We start from the raw sequence: 22,463 nt of genomic DNA on the forward strand, positions 1-22,463 counted from the left end.
ATTCCACTGTGGTCTGAGAAGATGCTTGGGATGATTTCAGTGCTCTTGAATAGGCTGATGCTGTCTTTGTGGCCTAACATATGGTCTATCCTTGAGAATGATCCATGTGGATTTGAGTAAAATGTGTATTCCAGTTTCTTGGGATGAATGACTCTGAAAATGTCCAATAGTTCTAGTTTATCTATCTCTTCATTTAGCTCCCTTATGTCTTTACTGATTTTCTTCCTGGATGATCTGTCAAGTTCAGATAGTGGGGTGTTGAAGTCCCCTACTATGATTGTGTTACTGTTAATATATTGCTGTAGCTCTTTCAGTAGAAGTTTGATGTATTTAGATGGCTTCTCATTGGGTGCATAGATATTAATAATTGTTAAGTCCTCTTGATTGACTGATCCTCTGAGCATTAAGTAGTGTCCATTCCTATCTTTTTTAATCTTATCTATTTTAAAGTCTATCATGTCAGATATGAGAATAGCTGTTCCTGCCCTTTTTTGTGGGCCATTGGCTTGTATGATAGTTTTCCATCCTTTCACTTTAAGTCTGTGTTTGTCCTGTTGAGTTAGGTGAGTTTCCTGTAGACAACATATTGTTGGGTTGTGTTTTCTGATCCATCTTCCTACTCTGTGTCTTTTAATAGGTGAATTCAGGCCATTGACATTTATTGATATCAAAGATTGAAGATATTTTAACGCCATTCTTGTAGATTTTTAGAGTGTTTTGATATATGTTCTATTTGTGGTGGTCTGGTTGTTTATAGGAAACCTTTCAGAACTTCTTTCAAGGCAGGCTTGGTGATGGTTGCTTCCTTCAACTGTTGCTTGTCTGAGAAGGTTTTGATGCTTCCATCTAGTCTGAATGACAATCTAGCAGGATATAGTATTCTTGGCTGAAAGCCTTTCTCATTGAGCACTCGATAGATATCTTGCCATTCTCTTCTGGCCTGTAGTGTTTGTATGGAGAAGTCTGCTGCTAATCTTATGGGTTTTCCTTTGTAGGTGACTCTTTGTTTTTCTCTTGCAGCCTTGAGGATCCTTTCTTTATCCTTATTCCTTTCCAATCTAAGTATGACATGTCTTGGTGTCTTTAGGTCTGGGTTAATTCTGTTTGGGACCCTCTGGGCTTCTTGAATCTTTATGTCTTTGGTGTTGTCTAGACTAGAGAAATTTTCAGCTATTATGGCCTGGAGAACGCTTTCTTCCTCCCCTTCTCTTTCTTCCTCTGGTAAGCCAATAATGCGTATATTGTTTCTTTTGAAGTCATCCCATAGGACTCTGTTGTTGTTTTCAGCATCTCTTAATCTCTTTTTGAGATCTCTTACTTCTTTTTTAGTTGTCTCTAATTCATCCTCAATCTTGCTAATTCTGTCTTCAGCCTCATTGATTCTATTCTCTCTGCCCTCTACTGCTTTCTGGAGTTCATCTATTTTGTTGCCCTGCTCTGATACTGTTTTAGCTTGTTCAGCTAGTTGCCTTCTTAGCTCAGCAATTTCAGCTTTCAGCTCTCTAATAACCATGAGATTATTAGAATTTTCTTCCATTTTCTCATTTGTTGTTCCTGCATTTCTGATTACAATTTTTTCAAATTCTTACTCACTCCTGTTATTATTTCCTTAGCTAATGTTTGGATGTTGAACTCGTTGTTTTGTGCTTCACCCTCTGGAGGACTTTTAGCTGGACTCTTGTCCTGGTTCGAGTCTCCATTATTTTTTCTTGTTGTTTTAACCATTTTATATAAGTTAACAGTTTTTTCAATCCCTGAGTTGGAGTTCAGTGGTGTAAAAGCCTTTTTTTTTTTCCCCTGTAGGCTATGGTAGCCTGAGGGCTTTTAAACTATCAATAGGCTTCTTGGCTTAATCAATGACTCCTGACCAAGAGATAAAGCAGGGTGTGGCAGAGATAATCCAGTGGTTATGCAAAGAGACTTTCACAGCCCTTCAGCTATGCCACCGAGGTATAGGTCTTCTCCTGAGTTTCCCGGTTAGATCTCTGTGCCCTCCCTGTTGCTGCTCCAGATTCTGAGGGTAGTAGCAATGGAGACTCAGAGTTGTACTTGGTGAGTCTCTGGGGAGTCCTTTCCTCCCTTCAGCTGTCCCCTTGTTGGTGGAGCAGACTGGAGGTGGTGTCTCCACTGACAAACTGTCGAACTGTTAGCAGTCACTTAATCTCTCCTTAGGCCCCTCTCTCCTCTCTGTCACCAGCCACGCATGTTTGTACTCACGGGTGATTTACTGGGTTTCTGTGGTCATTCTAGTCCTGTCTTGTTTCGGTCCGGGTGGTCTCCTTTGGTATTCCTAGTTGATCCGGGAGAGGAGAGGAGAGGAGAGAAATCGATCTGCTGCTCGTAGCTCCGCCTCCGGAAGTCGAATCCTTGGCTAACCTTCTTAAGGGTTTGTTTTTACAATGAGAATTTTGAGATTTCTTCTTTACCAGTATGCCTACATTTCTCTTATGATGGTTTTTTTTTTTTTTTTTTTATCTTTTGTTTATTCTGATGATGCAAAAAAAAAAAGGTGAAAATTGAGTTGAAATTGTAGGATTTGATCACAAGTTCTCTGCTACCTCTCTGCAGAGAGGCTTTATTTAGGTGATTGAATACAGTGTGTTTCCACTGAACTTGTGTCCCAAGGAAATAATGATATAAACAATGGTTCAATTCAGATTACAGGTCTAAAGAAGCAATTAAATCTGTTACAGCAGACTGTAATTTGATGTTAGTCATGTCAGTACTGTGTGTTAGGTAGGCACCGCCAGTCATGTATACCATGGGAGAATACTGAGAAAGTTTATTATTATTATTATTTTTGAAAAGTTCAGGGGACCTAGGCAGTGGCACACCCAATTGAGCACACACATCACCATGTACAAGGACCTGAATTTAAGGCCCCACCTCCACACACCCCCGTCGGCTTCTACCTGAAGCAATTTTCTTGGAGCTGGGTGGCGATGCTCCTGGTTAAGCTTGCATGTTACAAGTGGTGAAGCTGTGTCGCAGATGTCTTTCTCCCTTTCTGCCTTTTCCCTTCTCAATTTCTTTTTGTCCTATAAAAATAAAATGAATTAGATTCAGGAATGGCCTCAGGCAGACATCTAAAATATGTAATGTTTATCTGAATCTTCCATGGTCTTTTGGATATTTATTTATTTGTCTTCGTTTTCAGGTTTTCAGTGCCTTATTCCCTCTCTAATACTCTGTCACAAAAGCAAACCTTGAACCTCAGAATGCTTTGTGCTGGAACCACTTTCAGCTTTTCTGTCTTCTGGTACTTCAGAATTCCCTTTCTCTTAGCACTGGGGAAGCCAGCTAGGTATTAGGATAAAGTAGCCTTTTCATTCTCCTAAAGCTTGATTTTAAAAATATTTTATTAGGAAAAAAAAAACAAAACTGTTTCAGACTGGAGAGACTGTGCATCACTCCTGTAGGCCTGAGGCTTCCAAGTCCCAGGTTCAGTCCCTTGCACCACCATAAGCCAGAGCTGAGCAGTGCTCTCTCCAGTGAAAATAAATATAGTAATACATTTCTCTATTTATTTTGAGAAACTTCTTTGATGTATAAGTTTATGTACATCTACAACCCACACTCATTGTTATATATAAATGTGTGTGTGTGTATGTATGTATATATATATATATATATATATATATATATATATATATATATCCTATTAGTTTCTGGAAATTCAATTTTTTTTATTTATTAGTGAGAGAGGTATTTTAAAATATGTGACACATAAGCCTTTTTTAAATTCTTTGTCACTGAAGCTGCACTGCTCGGGGCTGGCTTTTAAAAATATATATATTTATGGGAGTCGGGCGGTAGCACAGTTGGTTAAGCGCAGGTGGGTGCAAAGCAAGGACCGGCAAAAGGATCCTGGTTTGAGCCCCTGGCTCCCCACCTGCAGGGGAGTCCCTTCACAAGTGGTGAAGTAGGTCTGCAGGTGTCTTATCTTTTTCTCCCCCCTCTGTCTTCCCTACCTCTCTCCATTTTTCTCTGTTCTATCCAACAATGATGACATCAATAATCATTACAACAATAAAGCAACAAGGGCAACAAAAGGGAATAAATAAATAAATATTTAAAAAAATAAATAGTTAAAAAATATATTTATTTATTCCCTTTTGTTGCCTTCTGTTGTTTTATTGTTGTAGTTATTATTGTTGTTGTAATTGATGTCATTGTTGGATAGGATAGAAAGAAATGAACAGAGAGGGGGAGAGAAAGACACCTGCAGATCTGCTTCACCGCCTGTGAAGTGACTCCTCTCCAGGTGGCGAGCCGGGGGCTCAAACTGGGATCCTTATGCTGGTCCTTGCACTTTGCGCCATGTGTGCTTAACCCGCTATGCTACCACCCGACTCCTAGGGCTGGCTTTTAGAGAGAGAGAGACAGAGAGAGAAAAGGAAAGATACCATAGCACTGAAGCTCCCTGGAGTGAGGTGGGGACTGGGCTGACACCTGGCCTCTGCACATGGCAGATTATGGCAAAGCAGGCAACCTCCTAGGTGAACCATTTTGCCGGTTTGACATATAAGCCTTGCTCATGGAATTTTTTTTTTTCCTCCTCCAGGGTTATTGCTGGGCTCGGTGCCTGCACCATGAATCCACCGCTCCTGGAGGCCATTTTTTTTCCCCCTTTTGTTGCCCTTGTTGTAGCTTCGTTGTGGTTATTATTATTGCCCTTGTTGACGCAATTCGTTGTTGGATAGGACAGAGAGAAATGGAGAGAGGAGGGGAAGACAGAGAAGGGGAGAGAAAGATAGATACCTGCAGACCTGCCTCACCGCCTGTGAAGCGACTCCCCTGCAGGTGGGGAGCCAGGGGCTCGAACCGGGATCCTTACGCCGGTTCCTGCGCTTTGCGCCACATGCGCTTAACCCACTGCGCCACCGCCCGACCCCCGGAATTTTTTTTTTTAATCTTCTATACTTATCCAGCCAGTGATTGTCACACTTTGCTGTGTATCAGGACCCATTGGAAGGGGGCTGGAAGTAGGAGTCTAGGCTTCATTCAACTTCAGCAAGCCTTTGGGACACATGCTCTGAAGAAAATAGGATGGCAATGGGATAGTGGCTAAGTGTGTTTGGAGAGAGTGGCCAGGAGTGACTCTGCCAAAGAGGTGACAGTCAAATTAGTAGACAGGTAGCGTTGGCCATTGAAGTGTCTGGAAAGCAACTCCATAGTCTGGGGGTGGGGGGTGGGCAGGGAGTACTGTCTGCAAGTGCTCCCAGGCATGACCCATTGGTGAGACAGCAGAAGACTGGCTGGCTTGACAGGAACAGAATGGAGGAGTAGGAGGTAAGGTGGAAGGAAGTGAGGAGTGAGGAGGTGAGCTAGAAGGAGTCGTCGGGCATTGCCAAGACATGTGGATCTGATTCCTCTATGCACTGATGACTCGGTGGAAGGGTTTGCAAAGGGGAAGCATGCAATGTTTAGTCTACATCAGGCACTTGATAGTACAAAAATGCTCCTTTGCATGTGTCTCTATTAGACCTCGAGTGGCATGGGGGCAAGAACTCACCGTGACTCCCCGGCACCTAGCCCAGAGGGTTGTCGGTTCATGTTTGAGTTCTTAATGAAGGCACGATCTCTGTTTTCTTTTGATAAGCTCTGTTTTAATGGTTGAGTCATTAGCACCATGTAAATAGCATTTTCTGTGTAATAAAATCTGGTGATTCTGATGCAAGGCCACTCACTGCAAGTAGGGAAATGTCACAGACATTCTCTAGACTCTAGGGTATTATTATATGCTGGATGTTCTTTTCAGCTTTTGAAGCAGTACCACAGGAATGTTAAGTAGAATCTCAATAACCAGAAAAGAGTGAAAAGCCATGACATTTAAAAATGAAAACTACAAGTAGTGCAGTAAAACCTCATGATGAGAAAATGAATACAGATGTGGCAAACACAATGGCATTTGCTCTTAAAAGGAAGCAGGCTATAGTTCTTATGCTTTGAGTGTGTGGAGGCCGGAACATGGGCTTCATAGGAAATGGTTACTTGTCAATAATTTGAGACTTGTTTAGTTCAATATCAGGCTGGTTGTACATGGTTTATACTTCACTGTCTTAACTTTTGTGCTCTTTGAAAATGTGGATCACCTGTGACATACTGTCTTCTATATGATTAAGTTAGATATAAGTTAATCACATAGACTACAGGTAGTAGTATAGTGGTGGGGTTTTTATATAGTCAGTCCTTTTTTCTTCTCCTTTTTGGTTATTATTGGAGCATCATTTATCCCAGATCAGTTTTCTCAGATAGAAAGAGAGAGGCAGAGGAAGAGCGGGAAAGATACTACAGTACCTACTCTTCCCCTATGTAGTGGAGGCCAAGCTGGAACCTGGGTCCTCTGCAGGACAAAGCAGGAGTATTACCCAGGTGAGCTATTTTGCTGGACCCTTGTTAGTTTTGTTCTATGGTCAATTTTTTTATAAACCACTTCAGGAATGTGTCTATTAGGGCCTGGGAGTTGGCACAACTGATTGAGCACATATAGTGCCATGTATGTTCAAGGACCCAGGTTCAAGTCCCCATTTGCCGAGGGGTAGGGGGAGAAGTTTCACAATCAGTTCTGCAGTGCTGTTGTTGTAGCGGTCAGGTGTCGGGCACCGCGGAGAAGAGAGTGGACGTCCGAGCAAAGGGGTACACAAATCTTTATTATAGGATGGGGGGGTGGCTTAGGCCACGTGGAGTCAGCCGACAATGGCCGTCCCCACTACCTGACCACGGGGCGAGAGAGGGGAGCGAGATCTGAGAGAGGGGGAGCTGAGAGCCCAGAGAGAGAGCAGTGTGTGTGTGTGTGTGTGTGTGTGTGTGTGTGTGTGTGAGGGGGCTTTTTATTGGGCGACAACCAGGGGTGACGTGTGGGGCCGGGATTGGTTGAAGGGGGTACTGCTAGGATTTCGCGGGGTGTGGTAAAACCTGGGGGCAGAGACTGCATCAGAATAATTCCTCAGCAACACAGTGCTGCAGATATCTTTGCTTTAGTCTCTCTCTCTCTCTCTCTCTCTCTCTCTCTCTCTATCTTTCTTCCTTCTCTCTCAGTTTCTTTCTGTCCTATTAAAAAGAAAAAGAAAGCTGCCAGAAGCAGTGGATTCATCATGCAGACACCACTTCCCAAAGATAACCCTGGTGGCAAAAAAAAAAAAAAAAGAATGTATGTATTATCCTTATGCAAGGGCTAAGCAAGCTTCTCTGTCTTGTTCCAGTTTTAGTTATATGTTGAATTGAGACACTCAGATTTTTTTAATCTTTAGTTGACAGTCTGTTATACTCTGAAGCATTTGTTCTTTTTGAATCAGTCAAAAGCCCTAATATATATACTGTGTCCCAGTAAATAAAAGTACCCTTGAAAATCTCTCCTGCTGAAATTATAAGCCAGCTTAGCTGAAATGCTGAAATGGCACTAGGGTACCTACTCACAAGAAGGGTCTTTTGTCATTCACCTAGAAATTGCCCTAAGGTAATAGAGGGGTTCAGACATGGTCTGCCAAGTACATTTTGAACTTTTTAACAGATGAAAACATTTTTCTCTGCAGAGACTTCAGCAACACAGAAACACTGTGTAGTGAGCAGAAATATTATTGTGAAACGTGCTGCAGCAAACAGGAAGCTCAGAAAAGGTGCGTGAGGGAGGAGCACGTGGCAGCTTTGTGTACTGAAGAGAAACCAGACTGTGGAGCCTGTTCCCATGGGCTAGCAGCCGTGGTTCTTTGGGGACTTTGATTCCCTTCCTCACTGGTAAAATTGGGATGAGAATGTGCCAGCCCTGGGGGTCGGGGAGATCATTCAGAGGTAGAGTGCATGCCTCACACATGTGAGTCCTGTGAGTCCTGGGTTTGACCCCCTGCTGCACCACTTTAAAGACAAAAGCAAAGAAATACAAGAATTAAAAAAAGCAGAATTTTTTTCCATAGTGGCACAGCGCTCTGGTCTGTCTGTTTCTCTCCTCTTTTTCTTTCCCTACATCTCTCTCTCTCTCTTTCTCTCCCTCTCTCTCTCTTTCTCTCTCTCTCTCACACACACACATGTGCGCGCACGTGTGTGTGTGTGTGTGTGTGTGTGCCTGCTTGGAGAGTTGTGCATTAGTTTGATTGTTGGCCTCATCTGCTTGCTATTCGTCTGTCTGTCCATCCTGCCATCCATCCATCCATCCATCCATCCATCCATCCATCCATCCATCCATCCATCCATCCATCCATCTAACACATACTTAGTGCTAGTCAGTCCAGATGCTATGTTGTTGGGTGAATAACTATCATTGTTAATCTCTTGTGATTAAAGGCAAATAGTAAAATGGACCTCACATAATACTCAGGAGACTCAGTGTTAGTGTTGCCTAAACATTGGGACTTCCTATCTGAAAATATCAGAGGTTAAGAAACAGTCTTTGATTTAGTAAGGAATCATGAAGAACTCAGTAGCACATGTGTTATATAGATAGGTAATAGGAAAGCCATCACAGTCCATTTGCTAAAGGTCCTAGGCTGCCCATCTTCTTGGTGGCATCAACTAGTTACAGGTCTTAGAAAAGGTGACATAACCAGTGTGTCTATTATCTAGCCTTAGAAACCAAGAAACTTGACATTTTAACTAGTCCATGAAGTCTTACTGTTCAGGGCATATTCAGAATAACTCACAGATGCTCATTACTGTTCTCTGAAGCCCTTAGGAGTCTAGAGTTGAGGCTGAAATAATTTCTTTGTCCAGTCTCCCAGCCCTTTGCCCTTTAACATGCACATCTCCCCTTGCTGATCAAAACTTACCAAAGGCTAGTCATCATAGGAAGCAGAAGTGGAGTGGTGATTCTCTTTCTAGTGGTCAGGTGCTTTATCTCTGCTCCTCATTTTACATTCTAAGTCTGGGTCCTCCCATGTGGTGTGAAGGTTTTTGCTACTTTGTCCAGGAGGTTTTTTATGTTAAAATGTCATGTTCTAGGGCTGAGGAGATAGGATAATGGTTATGCAAAAATATTTATGCCTGAGGCACCAAAGGTTTCAGATTCAATTCCCAGTACCACCATAAGCGAGAGCTGAATAGTGCTCAGGTAAATAAAATAAAACATAAAATTACAGGGTCCTCATAAGTTTTGTTTTTGCTGATATGGATGTTTTGCTTATGTTTTATGAACAGGATGTTTATCTCAGTAGAGGCCCCCAAAGTGCTATCTTTTTTTTTTTTTAATATTTAGTTTTATAAGATAGAACCATAGTATCACTCTGGCACATGGGATGCTGGGAATCAAACTCAGGACCTCATGCTTCCAAGTATAATGTACAACTTATTGTGCCACCTCCCAGGCCCAAAAATTATTTTCTTAAAATTTACCTTCTTTAAATAATATGCCCTGAAAATGTATGCAAGACTTGTAGTGTTTAGAATAATTTGGAACATCCACAAATTAGGATCCCAGAAGGTATTCAGAAGAACCTCTCTATTCTAGCAGAGTTAGCTACAGAAACTGTAGTCTCTGTGACTTCTGACTGAAGACTACTAATAAATGCCCATCTAGTGAAAAGAGCTGTGTGTATGTAAGTTTGGGAAGTGTTGCACCAAACAAAAGAGAACACTTCACTGCAAGATTTTTCAAACCTCCAGTATGCCAGCATTTGGGGAGAAGAAGCATCAAAAGAGAAAATAGCAGCATCCAAGCTTGGTCACAGGAACCCCATATCTAGAAAAATCTCCAGTGCCCTCTTTCTCCCCCCCCCCCCAGCGTTATCATTGGGGTTCAGTGCCAGCACTACAAACCCACTGCATTTTTTCTATTTTATTGAATAAGACAGAGAGAAATTGAGAGGGGAGAGGAGATAGGTAGAAAGATAGACACTTGTAGACCTGCTTAGCCATTTGTGAAGGTGGGGAGATGAGACTTGAACTTGGATCCTTATGTAGGCCCTTGCACTTAGTATTATGTGGGCTTACCTGGGTGTACCACTGCCCAGCCCCCACCCCAGTACTTTTTCTACTGGACCCAGCTTGGGAAATGTAACCCCAAATTAAGCTCTGCATTTTATAAACAAGGAAGCTGGGAGGCAGTGAAGGAAATAACTAACTCCAGTACATAGGAAGAAGGAGTGAGAGAGGGAGTCCGTGTGTCCCGGGGTTCCTGACAGACAGCAGAGCTGGGCTGGACAGCCCTGCCCATCATCAGAGTCCAGACAGTCCTTTGCTTGTCTTCTTCCCAACTTCCTTTTCTCAAAATCCATCACCCCTGCTCTTTGTTGTCTCAGAGGTGTGGGTTGGGGTAGGAGTATCCCACCAGCATTTCTCCCTGGGAGGCAGAGGACATTGCAGGAGAGCAATCACACATCTGATTTTCACTGATGCAAAAATTCTGTAATGTCACCTTTCACTAGGCAGAGAGCCACCACCACTCACTGCTTGCTCCAGGTGGCCAAGAGGGCTTGGCTAAGCCAGCTTTCTATAAGGCAAACACACAGTTATTCTGGAGAGCAGTTTGGTTCTCTACTCGTCTGGAATGTCTCAGAGCATTGCAGCAATGTGTTTGTATCCCTAACAGGCATGGGAGTACAACTGATGTTCTGCTTGATGGCTTTTTAGGATGAGAGTGAAGAAGCTGCCCATGATTTTGGCCTTGCACCTAAAGCGGTTCAAGTACATGGAGCAGCTGCACAGGTATACCAAGCTCTCCTACCGTGTGGTCTTCCCACTGGAACTCCGACTCTTTAACACCTCCAGCGACGCTGTGAACCTGGACCGAATGTACGACCTGGTTGCCGTGGTGGTTCACTGTGGCAGGTAAGGGCAGACAAGGAAGCAGGGCACAAGGGAACAGTGTGTGGCTTGTCTCAGTGCTGAACAACACCCAGTCATCTACTTTTGGTGCTGTGAGACCAAGTGATGATAGCCTTGGGGGGGGGGCATCTTATCCAAATTCTTGCTGCTTATTATCTCAAAATCAATATAAACGTAACCTGTACCCACATAACATAAAAAGCATGACATTAATGATAATCTCAGCACCTGATCATAAGGAAAATAATAACCTCATTGGGTAGAAGTCATGCTTAGAAGGAATTTGGAATGGAAAAATACATGTGTATGCTATGATTTTAATTTTAAAAACCTCAAGTCGTGTGTATATGTGTATGTGTGTGTGTACGCACACATATATATCAGTAGGCTGTCAGAAAAGTCATGATGTATTTTTACATAGAGAAGTATTCGTGGTCTGGGTGTTGGCGCAGTGAATAAAGCATTGGACTCTCAAGCATGAGGTCTGGAGTTTGATTCCTGGCTGCACATGTACCAGAGTGATGTCTGGTTATTTCTCTCTCTCTCTCTTCCTATCCCTCTCATTGATAAATAAATTATTTTAAAAAAAAAGAAGTATGTCATGGCTTTGCTGACAACTTAATGTATATGATGTTCTCTTAAGTATTTCAAGATGCATGAATAAAGACTGGAAGCAAGAGATTAAACTTAGTGTTTGCATTGACATCTTGAGTGATTTAAAATAGTCTCTTAAAATACTCTATGCAGTTTTCAGACTTTCCTCGGTATACTCTAAAGTATACAGTCAGGTACCTCTCCAGGTAAGGTGATCCACAAAGACTTATTTGCCAAGCTGACATTGGAGCTGAGGCTCAGGGGGGACAATGGAGAAGGTGGGCCAGGAATGCAAACCCCGCAGGTGGCTCATTTCAGGGAGTTCCTGTAAGAGCAACGGCCTGAGATGATATGGGTGATAAGTGTGCAAACAGAAGAGACCTGAGAACTGAATTCCTGGTGGGACAAGGGTAGAGAAAAGCAGGAACAGATCACTTTGTGTTTGAGCAGAGCAAGCAGTAGGAAATACAGCTTTTCACTTCAACTGTGTGCATTGGAAACACAAAACTCTAGACTTAGGATGAGAATCTCCTCGCTTAAGAAGATCTAGCTACATAGTAACAGTGGTTGCTCTTTTTGTTCTGGCTTATGATATATAATCAGTATCTTCTTGTTTTAATCCTTGTCATTGTACACTATGGTCTAACATCTTTCTAAAACATAAATCCAGGGACTAGGCGGTGGTTTACCCAGTTAAGTGCACATTATACTATGTGTAAGGACCCTCACAAGATCTGGGTTCCAGCCCCCAGTTTCCTACCTATAGGGGGGAAGCTTCACAAGTAGTGAAGCAGGTCTGCAGGTATCTGTCTTTCTTCCTCCCTCTCTGTCTTTCCTCCCCTCTCGATTTCTTTCTGTCCTACCCCCCCCCCCCCGTCTGTTCCTCCTCCCCCCCAAAACAAAACAAAACAAAAAAAAGAAAGAAAGGAAAAATGGCCTCCAGGAGTTGTGGATTCGTAGTGCTGGCACCTAGCCCCAGTGATAGCCCTGGAGGCAAACAAAAAATAAAAATTCATCATGTTGGTCGCTCTTTAAAATTCTCTACGAGGGAGTTCAAAACTGTAACTGTGATACTTCATGCTTCGTATCCCTGACTTTTGTTCCCTCCTTTCCTCAGAGTAACTGAACCTTGGCCTCTTTGTGTTTATTTATTTATTTTTAATATATTTATTTATTTTGGATAGAAATATAAAATGAGAGGAAAAGGGGAGAAACAGAGGGAGAGAAAGAGACACGTGCCACTTGGGAAGATTCTGGGGGCTTAAACCCAGGTCCTCATGCACAGTACTATGTATGCTCCACCCGGTGCATCACCAGCTGGCCTCCATCCCTATATTTTTATTGTTCTTGTTCCTGAAACTTCTGAGAGTCCCATGACTTGTCTCAGCACTGCCCTCATTTCCTTTAAAGAAATTGTCTTCTGTAGGGTGAGGAGATAGCACAATAATTATGCAAAAAGCTTCCACCAGAAGCCAGAGCTGAGCAGTGCTCTGGTTAAAAACCAACCAAACAAGGAGTCTGCGGGAGTGCAGTGGGCTAAGCGCACATGGTGCAAAGCACAAAGATGTGTAAGGATCCAGGTTGGAGCCCCCGGCTCCCCACCTGCAGGGGAGTCACTTCACAAGCAGTGAAGCAGGTCTTCAGGTGTCTGTCTTCCCCTCCTCTTTCCATTTCTCTCTGTCCTATCCAACAATGATAACAACACTAATAACTACAACAATAAAACAACAAGGGCAACAAAAGGGAATAAATAAATATTAAAACAAAACAAAAAAATTCTTCCCGCCAAATCTCATGTTATCAGATATACCCTCTTTCCTTTCTCCTTAGTACCTTATATGGCATAGCACCATAGTGTTTTCTTTTCATTGCTCACTCACTCATCAGTGTTTACCACCAACCCTTGAATTTTTGTTGAGTTTTATAAAGCTGCACATTGATAATTTTTTTCTTTCTTTCTTTCCTTTCTTTTTTTTTTTTTTTTTTCCTTCTAGTGGTCCCAATCGTGGGCATTATATTACTATTGTGAAAAGTCATGGATTCTGGCTTTTGTTTGATGATGACATTGTAGAGGTTGGTATGCAGTTCATTCTTCAGTAAGGCTGGGGCCTAGATGCATTTTGGTGTGTGTGTTTAAACATTTTCCAAAAATAAACTTGTTGTCTTTTAATCTAACTTGTAAAAAAAAAAAAAAACTTAATATTTACTTAATAAAATTGAATTCTACAGTTTTTGTGGAAAGGGGGCACTTTTTTGTTAACTGATGAGCCACAGACATGAGACCTCTGTGCTACCACAAGTCATACTTACCTTTAGAAAGTCCTGTTTCCTGCTGTGACTGAAGCACTCTCTGATACAGGTCAAATAAACTTTGATGTCCTATTAGAATTTATTCATTATATTGAATGCTATTTAAACAATTTTTTCCAGCCTCTTGGATCTCAAAATTCTTCTTACTAGTATTTTTAAATAATAGTGATTATTATTATTTACTGCCAGAATTTTCTCTGGGCCTTTGCACCTGTGATTTCATTTTTCCATTTCTTTCAGTGTACCTTGGTCTGTTTTTTTTTTTTTTTTTTTAAGAAAAAAAGATTTGTAGGTAAAGGTTGAGAGACAGGGAGGGGGAGAGAAGGACATTTAATAATTACTGCTTGGTAATTTGAAGTTTCCAGTTGTGATTTTATAAGCATTTCCTGTAGTGTCCCTGATTTCCATTACTTTTTCTTTCTTCTCCCAGTAATTATTTAAGTAATCATATTCTTTCTTTTTCCATCACAGAAAATAGATGCCCAAGCTATTGAAGAATTCTATGGCTTAACATCGGACATATCGAAAAATTCAGAATCTGGATATATTTTATTCTATCAGTCACGAGAATAACTTAAAGAACTGTGGGACTAATTCACCTGCGAAAAACAACTCGCAGCACTGTTACTTGGTTTCCCTGCAGACTGTCTTCTTCCCTGGCAGCCCACCATTACCTGAGGCACAGTGGTCTGACTGTGTTAGAATTGCTCCCTTTGTTTCTCTACATACAGCACTTCTTGTGGTTTTATTTTCGTCTGCAGTAGTTAACTGCAATCAGATGGTAGTAAAGTTTATCTGAATAACAGTTGCTAATTTTAGGATGGGGTAAATGCTGCGTCTGGCTAATTTAGGATGCCATCTCTGAATATCTACAGTCTCCTTTGGGTCTTTGCTAAGCTTCCTAAATGGTTTCTTGGATTCTTCTTTTTAGTACATTCCTTTAGTTCATCACTGAAAACATGATGACCCACTTTCAGCTTCTCTACCTCTTTTGATAGAGAACAGGAGAATTGTGCAGCTCTTCACTTTTTAGAGCTGCAACTACAGCTTTAAGTTTGTGCAACTAGAAATGTTTCAGAGTGAGTAAGCTTGAAGTTAAAATCTTCCTCCATGTGGGATAGGGTGAAGAGAAGCTGTTCAGAGTGACTAGCATTTACCCTGGGCTGTGCCTGCATTGCCAGTAAAATTCCAGGGGCCAAGCAGGTGTGGAGCTCAGGCAGGCAAAGCCGAGAGGAGGAAGCTTTCATGAACAGTAAAAAAGTTATCTTTCTTATCTTTCTACCAAAACCAGGTTTCAGGAAAATAACTCTATGCCATTTGTTTTTAGTGACATTTTTCTTCTGTAAGGTCGTGTGAGTTGTATTTATTCTTTATCTGGCACTGCTAAGTTTTCCAAGGTATCTTTCCAGTCCTGCTGGTGTTTCGCCATCTCTGGTGGCTGGGCTGAGAGCCCACAGCGACAGTGTCTGGCATAACTCTCCTTAACTAGTCAGCACCATTGCTGCTCACCAGGAATAATGAAGGCAACAGCAAACGTCTTTACTACCATCGGCCACATTGTACGACTGTTCACCTTTCAACATTTCAGCCTGGTTACTGAGACCCTGGCAAGTCCTAGGGCTAAGATGGAATCTCCCCTCGGGTTTCTACTGGAATTAACTGAGTAAGAAGATGGTTCAAAGAAAGTGTCAGTGGGCAGGTGGAGAAATGAACAAAATGGCGGCAATGCTTTGGACTTCCTAGAATGCTTGACAAGATGGAGTTGGTTTTTTTTCTTTTGGAAGAACCTCATCTCACCAGTTATTTTTATGTTTTTCCCCACTTTTGTTATAATATATTTATTAGATTGTTTGAGTATTGGTACCTTTTATTAAAAGGGTCAATTTGGAATTTAGCCATCATGTTGGTTTTTGGATTTTTACAAATACTATGAGTAATAGATCTTGGCTTCCTGTGGGAAGTCAGTTGACTTCCATACACTATAATATACTGTGAACATATTTTATTACCTAGTAAATCAACGAACAAACATGCAAATCATGAGCATAATGTGAACTAAAATTAAAACTGAAAATATTAGTGATCGTTTTGCAGCAGTTAAAAACAGCACTTTATTTAGATGAAAACTGGATTTCTTATCTTTGATGTATCTTGAACTGATTACTGCTCACAGCTTAAATAAGCATGCCAATACTTCATTTGTTTATGCTTGAAGTGAAATGTTTTACTTTTCACTGGAGAAGACAAAAACAAAACAAAACAACAAAACAGGGTGATCTTCACATTATTGTTTATTCAAGTGATGAAACTATATCTTGCCTTGTTTAGAGGTAAATTCACATTTATAAACATTTTGTCTCCTTTTTTTCCTTCCATAACACATGCAGTAATCACTACCCAGGAGGTGTCTTTTAAACACCTTTTAAAAAAGTGTCTTTAAGGAGAAACACTTTCCAATTAAATAAAGGTGATTGATATAGGGAACTGTTTGTATTATATGTAACCCATATATTTGACTGCAGGTTGCAAAGTTTTTAAAAAAACTGATGATCTCTAATATATTTGAAACTGACTTATAAGGAAAACTATTGAAAAAAGTCTTTGAAATGATTCTGGAAGCTAATTTATCGGAAAAAATGTCTTAATTGGAAACCTACAAAAGTAATATCTAAATGCTAAGTCATAAATTCAGTACATTTTCTTTCTTTTTTTTTAATATGTAAAGAGGTTTTTTTCTTTTAAACTACCAGTCATATAATAATAGTTCTACTTCTCCTTCTCCTCCTCCCTTCCCCTCTCCCCACTTAATTTTTTTTTCTCATTCCAGAGCTTTGCTCAGCTCTAGCTTATTGTAGTGGAGGGGACTGAACCTGGGACTTTGGAACCTAAGGCATCACAGTCTATTTGCATAACTATTATGTTACCTTCCATGGCAAGTAATTCATTTAGTAGATTCAGCTCAAATTAAGTATACATGGAGAATCATTTGAATTAAAGAAATATAGAAGGTAGTACAGAGTCATTGAAATGACTTTGTGGAACAAGAAGATTGGAAGAATACCAAAATGTCCTTATCCACCAACACTCCATTGGTTTTTTTTTTTTAAACTTTAGAGCTCTGATAATTTTTTCCCTCTTCCTTATCAACACATGACTACTAGGCAGCTACATTTCTTCCTCTAAACATTTCATGTTATGTCAAGATAATAGCGTGCAAACACTTTAAATTTCTCACTTCCCATTCTTCAAATAAAGCAGAGTGATGTGGAACATGTGAGACCATTGTGAGGTCAGTGGTAGTACAAAGGCTCAGCAACATTCCCTCAAGCGGTCTGGGTTTTTTTTTTTTTTTTTTTTGTAATTTTCTGGCAGGAATGAGTGGAGCTGCTGCATTTCTTGTACCTGCTGGAGGTTTTAAAGTAAGTTACAGTCTTTCACACACTTGAGAAAGAGACGTTGTTTGCGTTATTGATGACTACTTTAGCCTCTTGAAGGTGGTGTGTTATGCTGAAAACATCATTTGTTTCAAAGTAGAATCTGGTCGGATGGTAGAGTCTGGTCCGGTTACAGGGATGCGCTCCCTTTGCACAGCAGAATGAAGTGCACTGGTGTGGGGCACATGCAGCTGCTGCTTTCAGTAGGAGTTGGGCTGTGTTTAGTTTTATGGGCTGATGGACTTTGGGTATAAGATGAAATGGAAAAAGTAGATGACAAAAATGATCCCTATGCATTTATTTTCACGGGTGCCCTTAATCTCATGGGCATACCTAACAGTGATGTTCTAACTGGAGCTTAGGGCTTATTTTAGATACTGGAGTGTAGCTTTATTACAGATGGATTTTTATCTTTTAAGCACTGAATTTTGATCAACTTTGTGTATTCATGTGTATTGAAATATTGTGCTCTAAAGGTTTTGCCCGTGTTTGCTATTATATGGCCAAGACATTGATCAGCACTATTGTGGTTAATTCATGTCCATGGCATGGGTCAGGGGAAATAGGACTTCCTGCTTTTCTGCCTAATTACATTTCTGCGTGCCAGTATTACATTAATTTATTTCTAACTTCCATTTCTGTATAACCAAAATAGTTACTGTATTTATGTGGCATTCATTTGAGTGTGTTGCTAAGAACAGCTTAGTTTTAATTTTAAATAACCTGTACCTGATTTTTTTTATGTATCCAATTCAAGCACTTTAAGCAATGTCAATCTTGTGAAATTTCAATCAGTTTAACACCCTGCCTCTAAAACTGTTTGCAAAAAAAAAAAAAAGAAAAGTAACATCAATAAATGAAATAGGAATTCTCTTCCTAGAGAATTATATCTGAGTAATGTTACATAGGTAGGCTTAAATTCTTTTTATGAAGTAGAAGTCACCAGGAAGACTTGTGTTTGAGTGGTCATGCTAAACAGTTGTGAAGTTCTGGACATTTGAGGAGCCTTTCGATAAGTATAGTGTATTAAGGCAGTGCTGCCATCAAAGCTGATAAAGCCAGTGTTCTGGAGACAATACACTTTTTTTTTAATTATTAAATGAATAAGATCAACAGAGTTAATCTAGAAACCTGTATCTGCGGAGTAGCAAATTAAGAATATCAGTGTAAAAAAAAATCAGGAGTAGTCAATTAGGCATTGCAGTGAATTGTTTAGCAGGAGTTTTACATAGTAAATCATCTTTAGTAATTATGAAATGAAGATATTCATTGCTCGGATGGGGAAGCAGCTCCCAGCTCCTACCAACATCTGTCCTGAAAATGTTAAGAGGGGTGCAGTTTTGGCCTTGGTGTGCTAACAGTCAACCCCAAACTCGGAATGGGTTCTGAGCTTGGTGAACCCACCATTCCCTACATTCCCTACATGGGCCTGCTAGAAGGGGGCAGGAGAATGCTCAAATCAGTGATCTGAGCATGGCTGTACTGAGTGAGACTCACTTGCTTTTACTGTGCTACCCCCCACCCCCAGTCCCAATCCTGTCTGTCTGGGAGACCGTGTGTGGACAGGAGATTGTCATCAAGTACATGTGCCTAGGCATAGACCTACTTGTGGTAACAAAACCTCCATTGTGTCTCTGCTTACCTTTTCTCAGGAAAACTACCTGTGTCGTCCATGAAGGATATAGGAGGGAAAAAACATAGGCTTTCCTGATTGATGCTTTTTTTTTTTTTTTTTTTTTAAACCAGAGCACTGCTGCTCAGCTCTGGCTTATGGTGGTGCAGGGGACTGAACCTGAGACTTTGGAGCCTCAGGCATGGGAGTCTTTTTGCATAACTTACGCTCTCTCCCCTACTCTGGGAAAAAACTTTGGGGAAGATCAAGAGAGAGAGAGAGAGCACTGTGCCACAGCACCTGGGGAAGCTCCCCTGCTGTACTATCTTTTCCTCACTCTCTTTCTGAATGGAAAAGGCAAACTGGGAAAAGCGTTTTTCTTTTCTAGTCTTCATTTTGTCTACCTGTCAAATGAGGTTTATAGGCCAAGCCTGGCACCCTCAGCATGACACTATTTCTAGGGAGTGGAAATTCCTCTAAATTCCCTTCCCTCTGTTCATTTAGTATGTAAGACACCTTTAGCAGGGAATGAATGAAGCCTACTTTTCCATTGCCTTACATTAATACACAAAGATAAAAAATATTTTTGTTCGTTTTGTTTTTCCTTGAGGGGAGGAGATTCTTGATTGTAGGGATAACACTAAAGACCAGCCAGTAAGTTTGGCCTCCTGCTGGGCCCGGTGAAGAGATCTGTCAGTGAGCACAAGTGGACATTGTGATAGAAGTGAGGGACCAGGAAGGGGAAGCAGCACCCCCTGGAAGTCCTTGGAAAAGAGAAATTCAGATTGTAGAGCAAACTGGGGGAGCCCCTCAGAGTAGGCACAACTTGGTACTGGGCCTGGGTCGTAATGTGAAGATGGATATTATTAGATAAAGCAGGCTTTGTTTTACCCTTTGGATTCCCCTCTCACACCCACACACCCCACCCCTTGTCCTTCCTACCTGCTTTTAGTGTTGCCTTAGCCAATCTCTTACATCCTAGGGAACAATACAGTTTAAAGGATAATGTGTAAAATCATTACATGGCAACAATGAACTTAAGCATTTGCCTCTCAAGTCTCATGTTAAAAGAGCCAGAATATTGGAAGTCTTAACTGCATTTTATGAATAAAAAAATCTAAAAGTCTCTTTACATTACTACCAAATGATTAAAGCCTATCCAAACTTATCAGAATCAATCAGGGCATTAGCATTTTTTCCAGCTGTGTGATAAATGATTTTATTGGCTTGCCAACCTATGTTCCAGTTTTTGGATTCAATTATGTTTTAATAGTGCTTTGGACAACATGTGGTAGAAGCTTACAAAGAAATGAAAAGTAACTTCATTTTGGTTATGAGATACCAGAATCAGATGGCGTTAGATTTTGTAAAAAGGATTCCTAAACTGTGCTCATTTTCCCACGATTCATAATAAAGTATTTATTAACAACCTTGGATGTCGGGCTGAGCTTCACTGATGGGAGACAGACAACCAGGGACTCATGGTTGAGCTGTACACAGTATCTCTTTATTCATGCAGGATGCAGCGCAATCTATACCAAGCTAGACTAAACTAACAACTAACTAAAACGAACAATGTTGTCTTTATATATACTTCCCAAGTAGGGTGTGAATAGGATGTGACGCAGAGAGGGTGGAGAGAAAAGTGACTGGTGAAAATCAGGGTGTGACAAGGAGAGGATCAGGGTGTGACAAGGAGAGGGGGTGGAGCAGGTGAGACTTCTACCACTAAATCACCAATGCCCTGGAGAGAAGGTGGTGCTTTATGTAAATATAAAAGTGATTTATGTAAATAGACTGGCAGCGGCAGCAGTTATTTAAATAGAATGCAGTGTTAAGCAGGGGGGATTTAAACCAAATGAAACAGAAGGGGTTTTTAAAAGCAGAATTAGAAGATACCAACAATTCCCCCTTTCGTTTTAACTAATGGCCATAGTATCAGGATTGCGGGGCACTTTGTGAGGCAGGGAGACTGATAAGAGGCACACCTTTTTGGGGTTCTACTGTCCCTCCTGGCTCAACCTCTCTGTGGAGAGAGAGACTAACAGGATTGACACACCCCTCAAGCTCAAGCCCTTCCAAGCTCAACCACATCCTCACAATTCCCCAACATCTCTCTCTTACTTTATGGCCATATATAACTGGGTCAATGTCTGTAAAAGGCTTCATCTCTGTCAGGGGAATAGCAGTGTAGGGGTGAACAGAAACCTATATCATACAGGCATTTTCAAAAGAACTGGCATAAGACATGGAAAACAAAATAGGTGAGCAGCAATAACCAGTGTGATGCCAAGGGGAGGACTGAGGGGGTATTTTCTGCCTCAAAGGGCATTTCTTGCCTCTGGGGGTATCAATTGCCTCTGGGGGCGCTTCATGCCTCTGTGGGCATCTCTTGCCTCAAAGGGCGTTTCCTACCTCTGTGGGCATAACCTAATAAGGAGGGAGAGTTTTCTGTCTCTGGGCACAGAGCCTGCAGGCGAGGGGACATGGCCTATAAAGTCCCAAGGCTCTGGCTGAAGTTAGTCTTTGAGAAACACAGCAGTGTGTACCAGTAAGTCCAATGAAAGTGTCAGTTCAAAGTAGATGACCACGGAAGAAAATGCCAAGGGATGAAACACTGCATGTCTGTCTCGATGGGGAATGTCGGCCACCAGAATTCTGCTTTTCTGTAGAGAGTGAGCTTTGGAGTCTGTGAATCTGTTTCTTCAGGTCGTGCCAGGTCACATCATTGGTTTCTGGGGGTGTGTTGTAGTCATTCCATCTTGTGGGCGATGTCAGAGAACAGGGGTCCAAATGCATTTCCAGAAATTTTCATTTGAGTAGATGCTTTTTCATGTGAAGACTTGACAGCTGAAATTCACTTACTTGTCAAACAAAACTTGTAGCAGATTAGAAGTTTACTATAATTGATAACTCCATTATAATTGGAAGTCCTTTTTAGTATGATTTTAAGGTTTGTTTAAACTCAATAAAATGTGGAAAGGTAAACAGAAGAACCACGGTAGAAGCATTAGGCATGAGAATAATTAACATAATCATTGCACTATCTGCCCCACCCATAACTCATACCATTTCAGGATTAAACTTTTCAGATTTATGCCAAGACGTAAAAAATTAAAGGAGGAAAAAACAATTTTTTGGATTATTTCTGGATGTCTCTAGAAATCATGGCTGCATCTAGCATTTTTTTTTAAGTCAATGTCAAACAAAAATTCAGTCATTCAAATCACTCTCTTATGAAACAGATCTCACCATGTAGCATCAAGAGTCCCCGGAGGGCGTCCTAGTCCAAAAAGCTCCTCGAAATTCCATTTTGGGTGCTTCTGACTGTTCCTGCTGGATTGTTTCAGGCACCCATTTTTAAAAGTGTCTTCCCATTGAAGATAGAATCCAATCAGGAGAGTAGAACTAACCACATGCCAGGGTACTGGAGAACGCTCCTCAAATTAGAGTAGTCCTTCTCCATGGGAGACATGCGAGAAGAAGTCCAAAGTCCCAGTGGAAATCTCCATGCATATCCCAAGGTCTATGACGGTCATAAAGAACCAAATTGTGGCCCAGAGCAAAATGCAGTCCTTCTCTTCGGGAAACATGGGCGAGAGAATCCAGAAAGTCCAAGGAGAAATCTCCGTGCATCTCCCAAGCTCTATGATCCCGGTCATAAGAAACCAAAGTTCCCGGTCAGGGAACCAAAGTGTGGCCCAGAGTAAAATGTTCCAGAGACAGAGAAACTGTCTCATAATGAAACAGTAGAGGCT

The 22,463-nt window shown here is 41.2% G+C and overlaps 1 protein-coding gene across 4 annotated transcripts in view; it reads left to right on the plus strand.

The window, feature by feature from the left end:
* The window catches only part of USP46 (ubiquitin specific peptidase 46), a 74,842-nt gene extending 54,708 nt beyond the window's left edge, over nucleotides 1–20,134 (plus strand). For 2 of the 4 annotated variants that reach the window (XM_007539702.3, XM_060188065.1), the window contains exons 6-9: nucleotides 7,536–7,619; nucleotides 10,561–10,758; nucleotides 13,344–13,422; nucleotides 14,131–20,134. In XM_007539702.3, coding sequence (XP_007539764.1) covers nucleotides 7,536–7,619; nucleotides 10,561–10,758; nucleotides 13,344–13,422; nucleotides 14,131–14,232 — 463 coding nt within the window. In that variant the 3' untranslated portion in view covers nucleotides 14,233–20,134. The remainder of the gene's footprint in view (nucleotides 1–7,535; nucleotides 7,620–10,560; nucleotides 10,759–13,343; nucleotides 13,423–14,130) is intronic. The other 2 variants (XM_016184912.2, XM_060188066.1) reach the window with 2 other exon arrangements.
* The last annotated feature ends 2,329 nt before the right edge of the window (nucleotides 20,135–22,463 follow it).

This window comes from Erinaceus europaeus, chromosome 3, assembly GCF_950295315.1.
Source record: "Erinaceus europaeus chromosome 3, mEriEur2.1, whole genome shotgun sequence".
NCBI classification, from domain to species: Eukaryota; Metazoa; Chordata; class Mammalia; order Eulipotyphla; family Erinaceidae; genus Erinaceus; species Erinaceus europaeus.